At 36.6% G+C, this 13,609-nt stretch overlaps 1 protein-coding gene across 1 annotated transcript in view; it reads right to left on the bottom strand.

Moving 5' to 3' along the window:
* The window catches only part of ERCC6 (ERCC excision repair 6, chromatin remodeling factor), a 102,325-nt gene extending 97,047 nt beyond the window's left edge, over window positions 1-5,278 (bottom strand). The window contains exons 1-2 of the mRNA XM_044665771.1: window positions 5,208-5,278; window positions 2,076-2,514 (exon numbers count right to left, since the gene is read on the bottom strand). Coding sequence (XP_044521706.1) covers window positions 2,076-2,500 — 425 coding nt within the window. The 5' untranslated portion in view covers window positions 2,501-2,514; window positions 5,208-5,278. The remainder of the gene's footprint in view (window positions 1-2,075; window positions 2,515-5,207) is intronic.
* Between the last annotated feature and the right edge of the window lie 8,331 nt (window positions 5,279-13,609).

The raw sequence follows: 13,609 nt of genomic DNA, 5'->3' as shown, positions 1-13,609 counted from the left end.
GGGCTTAAAAAATAAAATAAAATAAATATCAAAAAAAATCTTACATATTTTAAAACTTTAATGACTAAGGTTATGGGTGTGACAAAAGAACATGTAAATAGTAATTAATGGTAACTGATTAAAACATGAACTATAATGTGCATATATAATAGATATGCATATGTATAGTTCAGGATTTTTTTACATATATAGTGTGTATATATACATATATTTCAAGATTTTTACATATATAAACTTATATATAATATGCTTTTATTTCACACACTCTGACATAATGGCCATCATAAATGAGAAAGTAAATAATATCCTTTATCTAACAGAACCGAAATTTCTATTTGCTATGAGATGAAAACTCAATTTGCTTCAAATGCTACTTATACTGAGAATGCTGGGCTAGAATTATGAGATCATTTCATATGATTAAACAAAAAACAGATACAGGTCAAACAAGTGTAGGCATTGAGGGGTTCTTATAGTATTGTTTTACCTTATGCTTCATACATATATTATACACACTGTCATAAAGTCCTAGGGCAATTTTTAAACTTTTAAACTTTAATAACTTTTCTAATAACAAAAAAAAAAACAAAATAAATTTTATTATATCTCCTTAAGAGAAGGAATTTTATTGTTTTATGTGTGGTCAATTGCCATCTAAGCCTTATTTCTAAAATACAGGTTTAAATTTTCATAAAACTAAAACTCTGCTTGACATCTATGCAACTTGGTATGTTTGTACCTTTTCTGAAGATTTTCTGAAAGGATAATTAACCTCTTGGACTGACAAAATCTAAGAGTTTTTTAAGTATATATAATCTTGAATATACTATGCCACTTTTAAACTAAAACATCCCAAAAATTTATCATACTTTTTTCCTAAGGTTTATGTGTCAGAGTACTTCTAATTCTCAATCCTATTCAGATCAACTAGTTTAAACACATATAAGCCATTACTTATAAAATAATAGCACAAAAGCAATCCTAGATTATACCCAGTAAATCAAAGCCTAGACTGATAATGCCAACTCCCAACAAAGAAATAGTTGAGTAGAGACCAAACCATTACTTTGCATGAGGTAGATAAAAAAAATGGGTCCAATTTTGAATTTTTCTTCTATGAGAATGGTTATGAGCTTAAGTAACTGTGGTATAAAGATAGATAAGTCTCAGGTTTTAGTCTTTTCTTGATTTTACCATTAACTAGCTATGTAATACTAGACAACTCTAGACTCTCTGGGCCCCAGATCCCTTACCTTTAAAGAAGAGATTTGTCTGTGAGTCTTAAAGTCCCTTCTGATTCTAAAATATGATAATTCTAATTCAATTAGTCAAGTCAGTCAACAAGCTTTTAAATACTTTTCACAACCTAGGTTCTGAGCTAAGTGTCAGAGACACAAAAAAAGGAAAAAACAGTCCCTTTTCTAATCAGGTTCACAATCTATTGGGAGAGACAACATGCAAAAACTATGGAAAAGCAATTTACTTCATAAGTACATGTATAAACTTGTTAAAATACTCAATTAGCTTCAATACAAAACAAATAATCAGTAAGTCTCTGTCTTAAACTGTTGTTTAATGACTAGAAAATGCAAAATGCTTTTCCACCAGTACAAAAAAAAAAGAAGATAAAAAAAGACTATGCTGGTTCTAGAGTGCAGGGTAATACAGTGTAAAGAGAGCTATATCAGATGTCAGACATTACAGGTTCAAATCCCTGCCTCAATTACATATTAAGGGTACTTGCTGGGGTCAAGTCACTTCACCCTAACTCTCCTCACATATAAAACTGAACTAGTGACCAAATACTCTTTCCAGCTATAAATTCTATGATCCTATGAATTAATCAAAAAGTACTTAACATAGAAGACGAATTTGCAAGTCAAATAAGGAAATTAATCTATTATCACCTAAATTTCTTCAGGGTAAAGTTCAATAAAATTTAAAAGAAAATAATAAATTCTACTTTAAATAGCACATACTTGAATTTTCTCTAACTCCTAAAATGCTATGGCTTTTTAATTTTTTCACACAATTCTTAAACAACAAACTCCAAGTCAAAGATTGTATTCACTTACCTGAGATCATCCAGAACTGAATGGTATTCTTTTTCTGCATCAGCTAGTTGAGCAGCTCTGTTAGCTTCATTAATTGCATTATCTACTTGTCGCAGTACTCCTTGCTCTAACACATCTTGGTCATAGACATCAATTCCCAAACCTTTGAGTTCAACTGCTTGAGCACTATGCTCCACAGACTGAATGTGCTGCCTGTTTATATGCAATACTGACTGTCCTTTCCTTGGGACTTCAAACATACCAACCACTGAAGAAGTAGATGGCCTATTATTACAAGGAGAAGAGGTGAGACTTTCTTCCATTTCATCAATAGCTCCACCATTTTCTGAATCAAGGGTTGTTTCTTCAGCATTGCTGAAAAACTGGCTACTTAAATAATCTTTTACTTGAGTTTGATCTGAGTGTTGAGTAGTCTCGTTTGGCATCTTCTGCAGAATATCTGAAAAAAGAAATTTGTAAATTAAATCCTTGTTCCAGCAAAGCTTGAATATTTTATCTTCTTTGTTATCGAATACAAAAACCAATTTTTCCAAAGGGTCAAATAATAATTGTAAAATTTACAATTTTATAAAGTCAGGATTTTAAATACACATTAATTATTGTTAAAAAACCTTATTGGGCCATGATTTTGAAACAAATAAATCCAATAATAACACTGGTCATATTGATACCTAGTTTTATCTAAAATACTAAGTTATGTTATGGTTTGTATTCTTGATAACAAGTCTATTCCAGTGTCAATGAACCAAGTTCCCATGCCCAAAATACAACTTCAAGCTGCCTGTGAGCCTAAGTGCGGAGGGAGGAAGTGCTAGATTTGGGCAGCTGGACAGAGGGGCAGGGCATGCAAAAAATGTCCTTAGGCACTGGGAAGAGGGGCAACAGAGCAGTTTCCCCTGTTACATGCATGCCAATACTTCATCAATGCTGGTCTATTCAGTTGACTAAGAAAGCAGTGGTCAATTTGAATCACTCAAATTATTATTTTCACTATGTGTTGTACCATAAGCAACACTCTAGATTTTAAAAAGCAACATCTAAGTCCAAAAAGGAGAAAAAAGTTTAGTAGTATCCTACTACTAAGACACTCTCTGCTTATCATCCACTAAAGAGACATGGCAGGGAAACAAAAACAATACCCAGAAGCAACAACATATGATGAGGCAGCACAGAAGAAGTTTCAAAACTTGGGTTCTAGTCTTGTCTACCAATTAGTGCTTCTTTGACCCTAGACAAGTTATTTAATTTCTATAAATCTCAGCTTCTTCATATATAAAACAAAGTAACAATAATACTTGCCCTACTTACCTTACAAGTATGATTATAAGAATCCAAAAAAAATGATGTTCATGAAAATAGTTTGGAAGTTTGCACTCTACAAATTAAAGGCATTACTGATTAGAATCTGAGAGTGGTTAATTCCAAATGCTTCCAAAAATCTCAACCACCAATACCACTTCAATAACTAATGCTGGGAAATGTCATGAACAGATTCCTTAATGCACAATCCAGACAAAAGGTCTATTCCAATTGTCAATCTAGGATTTTTTAAGATATAATAAAAAGGGGAGCAGTTAGATGGTTCAGTTATTTGAGAGCCAGGCCTAGAGAGAGGAGGTACTCAGTTCAAATTTGACCTCAGACACTTCCTAGTTGTATAACCCTGAATAAGTCACCTACCCACCCCCACCCCACCCCCCACTGCCTAGGCCTACTGCTGTTTCTACCTTGAAAGCAAAACATAGTATTTATTCCAAAGGGTTTTAAAAAAATAACAAAATACAGTAATACTATCGAATCTTCTTATACATGAGAAATTATGAAGTCATAAAATTATAGGAAGATCCCTGGAAATAATGTGGCCGAATCTCCTTATTTTACAGATGAGCAACCAGTGTTGTGTCATCAAGTTAGCCTAGACACATGTAAAGTATACTACTTTTAATTTATAAAAGCACCACCTTTCAATTAAGCTTTAATTAATATCACCACCTTCCATTTATCTAGTCCTCAACATTAATTATTTCATTTGAAAATAGCAACCAACTACAAAATCTTGAGATTAATTTGTTTAAAGAGAAAGTCAACTACACCACAAATGCTATCCTTATGGACTGGGTAAAATTGGAAAAAAAATCGATAAAATATACCTCTATCTAAAAGGCTATTTCAGAGGTTTGTATCTTAGCGAGTGAAGACAAACTACAAGACTCATGGAATAGTTAGAAAAATGGTTTTCCAGTAAGGCCAAAGGGAAAAGCAACTCTGACGGCAAGTGCTAAGTCTGCAGCAGCCCTGCAAACAGAGATGGACCTGGGATTAACACAGTTCTGTAAACTTGTTTTTTTATTAAGTTTGAGAACTGTACTTCCATACAATTGTTCCCCTTTGTCATCCTGTGTTTTATTTTGTGCACGTAAAAATATTATTCTGGGAAGGGGTCCAAAGGCTTCACCCCACTGCTAAAAGGGTCCACGAAAGTTTAAATCCTGGGTTAGGAATGTATCAAATTCCCACCAACTCCCAGGGGTACCTGCCCCCCATTAGTCCGTCAGTGACTTTTATTAACTAAGTCTTCCTTCATCTCCCAACAGAACTAGTCTGGTCCAAACTCGTCTACAGCCATGAACTTAGGGCAAATGACAGGATTGGTTTTTTTGTTGTTTTGCGGGGAAGGGCGGCAAGGGAAAGATGGGATTCGGGCCAGGGATTTCGTCCACGTAGGGGTGTACAGGTGGGAGTTTGCCCATCCCTGAAGGAATCACCTTTACCCAGGACCCCACGGGGGGTAAGTGACTCGCTCGAGGTCACACAGTGCCGAGGCGTGGGGGGCTGGCCTGGATCCCCCGCTCCTGCCTGGCCCCTCTCGCTCGCTCCCTCCTCCCGCGGAGTAGGCACAGTGTGGGGTAAACGCGATGGGGCACATCCGGGAATCTCGCTGTCAGCCCCAGAATCTCAGACCCGAGCTCGGAGGCGCGGCGGACAAAGGTCTCCAGCCGGCCCAGACTTCCCAGGGCCTTGCCTGGGCAAAGACGACTGCCTTGCGGAGCCGCCGGAGCAGCCTCCACCTGGAGCGGCGCGGGGCCAAGGAAGGCGAAGAGAAAGGGAGTTCTGGACCGCGCGAACACTCACGAGAGCCCAGGAGACCCGGATGAAGGAGACGCCGGAGCCACCACCGCCGCCGCCGCCAACGCCACCACCACTCGCAGCTGTGCTTCCAAAAGAGGGCCGGGCGCCGGGGGAGATACTGCGCATGCGGAGGAAGCGGTGAAAAAGGAAGTGCAGCTGACAATCCGAATGCGCATGCGCAGCATCTCCCGGTAGTGTTGGGTGTTATTTTCACGTGGTTGTGTGACAGCGTTTACCTGGGTACCTTACTGTTTGTTGTTATTCCGTTTGCTCAGTCGTGTCCCATTCTCCATCATCCATTTGGGGTTTTCTTGCAAAGATACTGGAGTAATTTGACATTTTCTCCTCCAGCTTATTTTGCAGATGAGGACACTGGGGCAAACAGGATGAAATGACTTGCCCCGGCTCATACAGCTAGTCAGTGGCTGAGGCTAGTTTTGAATCAATTCCTGTCTTCCTGATTCTGGACCCAGCTCTGAGATTACCTTCTCATCCAGTAGTTATTTTCTGTCTCATTCGAATATGAACTCGGGAGCTGGGTCTGATTTTGCCCCTTTTTTTTCTCAGTGTTGAGCATAGTGTCCGGCACATAGTATTTAATAAATGCTTGTTAGCTGCTATCCTTTACGTTCCCAGTCTTCTCTAATTTCACTCTCAGCAGGTCTGTCTTTCCCCTTCATTCTTTTGTTTCTTCCTTCCCCTTGTTTTGATTAAAGGGCATGTCGTTCCAGGGAATATCCTCTGTCAATGCCTCTCAGAAATCAGAAACTTAAACACCCCATTGTGGGTCCCAAAAATGCCTGGATTGTGGGGAGATCAGTGTGCTAGAGAGACAGAGGAAGCCCAACACTGTTGACAGATCTAATCGCCTTTTCTCATTCTTCATTCTTTTTAATATCTGGGCAACTCTTGACAGTGTCTATCACCCTCTTCTGGAAATTCTCTCCTTTCTAGGCAGGTCTTCAGAACACTGCCCTCCCCTGATTCTTCTCCTATATGTCTGACTACTCCTCTTCCTTCCACTACTTTATGGTATCTAGATAATACCATTTCCCATAAGTTCAATTATCATTTCTATTTATATGATTCCCAGATCTATATATCCACCCTAAACTTTCTCTTGAGCCCAATTCTCACATCACTGGCCCCCTTTTGGACATCTCAAAATGACCATTCAATAGGTATCTCAAACTCAACATGTTCAAAATGAAACTCAATCTTTCCTATCTTCCTTTCCCCTCTTTTTTTAAAGTTTATTTTTAATTTTTTTTCTGTTAACAAACATTTATTTTTCCTCAATCTATTCCACCTCAACTGTAGGAAAAATACCAAAATGCCAAATAGTTGAACAAAAGAAATTCTCATATTTTCATTGTCCAAAAATGTATATATGTCCTTACACTTATGTATTTAATCTGTCACCTCTTTGTAAGGAGAGGGGTAGCATTTTTCATCATTGGCCTTCTGGACCCATGGTTAATCATTCAAAACAGAAGGTTCTGAAGGTTAATCGGAGTTCTTAAAATCTTTGAAAGCTGTTTATTTTTATAATATTGTTTTATCCTAAATAATTCTGGTTCTGCTTTCTTCATCAGTTCATATAAGTCTCTTGTTTTTCTGAAACCATCCTCTTTGTTCTTTCTTATGGCACAATAGTATTCCAATCCATTCACATGTTATAATCTCTTCAGTCATTCCCCACAGGATGGGTGCCCCATTGGATTCTAGTTCTTTGCCACTATTGAAAAAAAATGTTATAATTATTTTTGTAGATAGAGGATCCTTTCCTCTTACTTTGATCTCTTTGGAGTATAGACTTAGGAGTATTATTTTAGTTTAGAAGATAGGGCTTAATAACTTTTGAGGCCTATTTCCAAATTGTTTTCCAGAACGACTTAGATCAGTTCACAGCTACACCAATGGTGCATTGATGTATCTGTTTTCCCATAGCCCCTCCATTATTTGTCATTTTCCTTTTTTTGTCAACTTTAATAATCTGATGGGCATAATGTGGAACCTCAGAGTTTTTTAATTTACATATTTCTATTAGTGATTTGAAGCATTTTTTCAAATGAGTATAGAGAGCTTAAATTTCTTCCTTTGAGATCTGCCTGTTAATAATCTTTGACTATCTGTTGGAGAATAATTCTAATAAATTTGAATCAGTTCCTTATACAGTATATCTTGGATGGGGGGAAAAGACCTTTTGCAGAGAAATTTGATGTAAAAAAATTTACCCCAGCTAACTGTTTTCCATCTAATCTTAATTGCATCAGTTTTGTTTGTGCAAAAACTTTTTTAAATTTTATGTAATCAAAATTGTTTCCTTTTTTTGTTATTAATAATACCTGAAATTTTTTTCAGTGCCTTTGAAATCCTCTCCTCCTTCAAATACCTTGCACATATTGATCTCTCAGAGTCCTCACAATTGTGTCTCTTCCAATATGGATATTCTTTGTATATACTTTGTCCAAACTGTCTTCTCTTCCCATTATTGTTCCTTATAACTATTCTTTCCTCCCTTATAAGCACCTCAAAGACTGTGATTTTAGCATCTAAGGGGGGTAGTTCCATCACTGTAAAAATTTTTTGTTATAATAATCTTTATAAGTAGCCAAGTGGGGAAGTAGGTGGACTTCCAGGGCTGGAGTCAGAAAGACTCAGCTTCCTAAGTTTAAATCTGGCTATTAATTCCTAATTGTGTGACCCTGGAAAAGTCCCTTAACTCTGTTTGCCTCCATTTCCTCATTTGTAAAATAAGCTGGAGAAGAAAATGACAACCCAATACAGTATCTTTGCCAAGAAAATCCCAAATAAAGTCATGAACAGTGTAACATGACTAAAATAACTGAACAATAGATCTTTTCCATTTTTATTCTCTTTAGTGTTTTCTTTATTTTTTTATCTTCAAATACTCATGAAATGGCTGTACTTAGCTGGATTATTTACCAAGATTCCTTTAAACTAGTTTAACACCAAACATGGTAGTGCACACCTATAATCTCCTATGCTGGGGACACTGACACAAGTTCTGACCTTCAATGAGTTAACCTGATTAGTGTCCACACTAAGTTCAGCATTTGTGTGGTGAACCTCTATGGGTCCAGGGAAGGGGAGAGCATTCAGAGAAAGACACAAGGATGCCTTATGAGGAATGAACTCCCCCAGGCTGGTAAAAGAGCATATAATCTTTTAAAAATAAAAGTTAAATAAATAATTGAGTTTATCCTCTATTGCCTCTCTTTGTTTCATGAGATGACATTGCTTTTAATTACCCACAATCTTTCTTTGTAAGAATTTGCAAATAATTTTATTTCATGAACCAATGTTGCCTTTATCAATCACCTCTCTGTACTTGGCTAATAAATCGACTGTTTGCTAATTAAGGCTATTTCTGTGCCCTCTAGTCTTGTATTTTTTGTGGCAATATATTTCCAGTGGTTAAACTTTTATATGAAACTATTGCAATCTGTGTTGATGTCATTTCTGATGTCCATTTCAACATTTCTCATTGTTGATTAAAATCAAGTTTTAACTAGTTCGATTGAATTATTTTAAATATAATGACATATTTTTTCCATTCTTCTTCTTTTGATATTTTCCCTCACAAATCGATGATCTGACTCTACACAGAGAACTCATTCAGGGATAACTCACATCAATGACAAGTACTTACTTGTATATTAAAATATATTCTATTTCATTTTTCATTTGGTATTCAGAATGTAAAGTGCCTTCCAATTCCTTATCATTTGATTCAATGGAGCAAAACACCTTATTAAAATCTCTCTTTTTTTTAAGATTTTCTCACCTATACATCAAAGGTATTTGGATTTCCTTGATGAATACAACAACAGAAGTAACCTTGTTCAGTGGCATACATATAAGACCAGGCATAAAAACAGAAAAATGTATTTTAATCAAAAGTGTTACCATGATAGTAGAGATCCAGGGCAGAGTCCATGTTGTAGAGAGATTCTCTACAGATTTGCAAAAAAATCTTATATTCATTGCATCAGTCCCTAGAACTCTATAGAGCTTTCTGAAAGAGATCTATAACCACATAAGAGAGCTTGGCTTCACCATCGATCTCCACAAGAAAAGACTAAAAGTATATAACCCAGCAATACCACTGCTAGGTCTGTATCCTAAAGAGATCAAAGATAGGGAGAAAGGACCAAATGTACAAAAATGTTTATTTTTATTTACAAAAATGCTCTTTTATGGTGGCAAAAAACTGGAAACTGAAGGGCTGTCCCAATTGGGGAATGATTGAACAAGTTGTGATATATGATGTAATGGACTACTATTGGGCCATAAGAAATGATGAACAGAATGATCAGAAAAAACCTGGAAAGATTTATAGGAAGTTATACAAAGTGAATTGAGCAGAACTAGGAGAACACTGTACACAATAACAGCAATAATATGCAATGACCTTTTATAATATATCTTTTATAATATATAATATATAATAATATACAATGAACTTTGAATGACAATTATTATCAACAATGTAAGGATCCAAGATAACTCCAAGGAACTCATGATAAAAAACGATATCCACCAGCACAGAAGGAACTGATGGAGTCTAAATGCATGTTGAAGCATACCATTCTTCACTTTATTTCCTTCATAATTCCTTCATATTCTTCACTTCATTTCCTTCCCAAATTATTCTCTTATAAAAGCAATATGGGTCTTCTTTTACAACACGATTAACTTGGAAATATGTATTGCAAGATAGCATGTGTACAACCTCTATCAAATTACCTGCTGGCTTGGGGGAGGAAAGGTGTGAGGAGGAGGGAACATGAATCACAAAATGTCAGAAAACAATTATTTAAATTGTATCTACATGTAATCCAGAAAAATAAAAAAAAATCTAATAAATACAATTTTAAAAAGACCAAGTGGATAGAAAATGCCTTTTGCCCTGATTATATCACTTGGGTTGAAAAGCTAAAGAGCTCATTTGTATATCTGACACAAACAAAACAGATGTACAATAAGCTGGGTCCGGAGTTGAAAAGGAGAAAGAAAGTAGGCTAGTCTATAGGATCTATAATAAGGTAATGACGAACCAATCCTGTGAAGCATGAAAAGATTATATATCCCCACACCACTTCAGAACTGTGTGTGTTGCCCCCAGCCCTACTCCAGAAACCATGGAAAGAGTATTCTGCCCATCAAGACTCTTGAATCCCTCAGAGGAAAATAAAATGGATAGTCTGCTTTTAGTTTAAGGAAAGAAAATTGCAAACTTCTTTTACTGATTCCAAGTTTCCTCGTGTAAAAAAAAGACCTATTGTAATTCCAGCATTCTCTTAGTGTTGTTATATGGCAACAAGGTATAGAGAAGAAGAACATAAGTGGATGCAAACAGGCTACAATTTATAACCAATGAGGAACTTTAAAGAACAGGAACAAAGAACATTTTCAATATATAGGAAGAGAAAATGGGCTGGTCATATGTCAAAAGAAAACAGGTGGACAGCCAGTATGTTCCCTTAAAATGTCAAGAGAAATCACAGAAGATCTTTGGGATGTTGGGTAGATCATCTGAGATAAATTTATGGGAGACAATGGACAAAAATTATGTGGGATGAGTAGGCATCGATAGGTAGGTATATATCACTGGAGGGAACTGTTAAACCAAAAGATCAAAGAGCTTCTGCAGTGCCTGGCACATATCAGATGCTTATTAAATGAACTGAAAGCTTTTGGTGTTGGGGAACTTGTTGCCTCCCAAGGCAGTTCATTATACTCTTATGAGGTAGGAAGTTTTTGCCTTCAATGAGTTGAAATCTTTATTCTGAATGTTGCACCCATTGTTCCCAGTTCTGCTTTTTGAGAACAAACCAAACAAGTCAACTCTCACCACCTGAAAGCCCTTTAAATGCAGAAGGCTCTTGAGTGCTTCCCTCCCTTGAGTTTTCTTTTCTACCAGCTAAATATTCCTTGGATGGCCAGGCTTTGTTACTTAGTTTTAGTTCTTCAGAGACTATTAGATTCTATGTCTTGCTACCATACAGCAACATCAATAGAATGTTGACATCACAACAATGAGGTTTGGATTCCATGAGAAACTTGGAGTCATTAAAAGACCTTTGTTGTCCCCATGACATTCTGGTTGTTCTCCTTTAGGTCTTCTCCATTTTACCAATGCCCTTCTTAATTGCCCAGTAATATAATATCACATAACTAAAACAGAAATAGTTCAGTGGAACCTCCCTAGCCCTGGGAAACTATGCCTGTCTCTTTAACTGGAGCCTTTAACTGGTTGCCTTAACTTTTTAACTACCATCTCATCCTCTAATTCATGTGGAAGCTACAAGCCCCCCCCCCAGATCTTTTTTAGATCAATTACTGTCTAATGAAACCTTCCCCATTATTTTATACTCATGAAGTTGATGTTTTAAGCCCAAGTCCAAGACTTTACATTTATTCCTCTTAAATTCAGACAAATCTTGACCACAAAAGCCTCACTATCAGGAAATTTATCAGAGAAAAGGTAGTATCAGTTCAGACCTTTTGGGACAATTTTTAAAAAGATCTTGACTGACTAGGTCATCTTAGAAAATGCTTTAAAAGTCTAAAAAAGTCAAGGAAAACTATTGTTAATTGTTTCTAACTAGTTTATTGGTTGGTAGGTCAAATATAACAATCAGTAATGTTTTATGGACTGTATTTATACAATCTCCAAGTTATGGTGGTATGTCTTGCATAATTTATTGAGCAAAGATTAATTAGACACCTACTTTGTGCATATCATTGATAGATACTGATGGAGATATAAAGAATGTAGAATCACAAATCTCAGAATTGTTGGAAGGGTCCCCAGAGCTCCTCAGTAAGAACTTCATCTACAACATCCTGGGACAAGCACACGCCTTAATAGACATTTATTAAGCATCTGCTATTGCTAGGTAAAAAAAAGGTACTTTTCAATTCTCAGCTCAAAGTTTCTGCATGATGAAGAATCCCATCACTTCTCAAAGCAGCCGATTGCAATTTTGGACCTTTCTGATTATTAGTCATTCTCCTTTGATCAAAACAAAATCTGCCTCTGGGCTACTTCAGTCAGTCAACACACATTGATTAAGTGCCTACTATGTGCCAGACACTACGTAAACCACTAAGGACACTTCTATCTATGACTCCTAGTTCTGCCCTATGGGACCAAGCAGAAAAAGTCTAATCGATCTCCTTAATATGAGAACCCTTTAGGTACCTGGAAACAGCTATCATATCACATCAGTGCTGTCAACTCTTCTCTTCTCCACACTAATTACACCCAATTCCTTCAACCAATTCTTATATGGCATGGCCTCGAGGGCTCTCACTTTCTGGGTTACTCTCTTCTGAACATTGTCTAGCTTACAAGTGTCCTTAGAAACTGGTGCCAGGAAGTGGACACAGTAGAGCAAATGTGATCTGACCAGCAGGGTAGAGGGTAGCAGGAAAAATAGCTCTTTCATTCTGAACAAATGAATCTTATTCACCTTTTTGGAAGTCCATGTTAGCACATACTGAGCCAAAAACCCAAGATCTCTTTTATGAGAAATATCTAACTAGATCTCTCTCATCTTGCATTTGTGCAGTTGATTTTTTAAACCTAGTTGTTGGAATTTGCATTTACCACTTTTTCATCTCATTAGTTGGGCATGCCATTCTAATCCTTGGAAATCTCTTTCATCCAGCTATCCCTCCTAGTTTTGCATCACTTGAAAATGGGGCAAATATCCACTTGGACTCTGAAGACACACTAACTGACTTTCCTTCTACCTCTTGATCTATCTGGGGAGTGTAGACACATTCCCCTCTAACATACATAAACTAGCAAGTGTGAGGCCAAATTCTATCCAAGATCAAAAAAGCACTCAAAGAAATTGGGCCTAATAAAACCACGCAATATCAGTCTGTAATTCTCAGATCAAACTCCATCACAACACAAGCCACACAGTATTTATATGAAGTTCCCCATAAATGTGTGAAGGCCTTGAAAAAAAATACTTTTACTACACTAAAATTCTCCTTTGTACAACTATCTAACTGCTTATGTAGAAAAGAAACAAATGTTTCCAAGGCCATGCTGGAGACCAGAGAAATCTCACCAAACAGAAAACACCAGTTTAAGGTCATTTGTAAACTATAGAGCATAGTACATAATGGGGACAATCAGGATAAAGAAGAGCCTTGAGTCCATACTATATAAGGACTGGTTGAAGAGATTGGGTATTGTAGCCTAGAAAGGAGAAGACTCAGGGAGGAACATGATAGTTATACTCAATAATTTAAAGAGCTGTCATATGTTAGAAAGATTACATGTTACAATCCAGTGGAATTGTTTGTTGGATCCAAAAGGGGGGAAGGAAAAGGGAAGGGAAAAAACATGAATCATG

Source organism: Gracilinanus agilis, chromosome 2 (assembly GCF_016433145.1).
Source record: "Gracilinanus agilis isolate LMUSP501 chromosome 2, AgileGrace, whole genome shotgun sequence".
In the NCBI taxonomy this organism is placed as follows: domain Eukaryota; kingdom Metazoa; phylum Chordata; class Mammalia; order Didelphimorphia; family Didelphidae; genus Gracilinanus; species Gracilinanus agilis.
The sequence above is the reverse complement of the archived record's forward strand: the minus strand, read 5'-3'. Positions and strand labels throughout refer to the sequence as shown.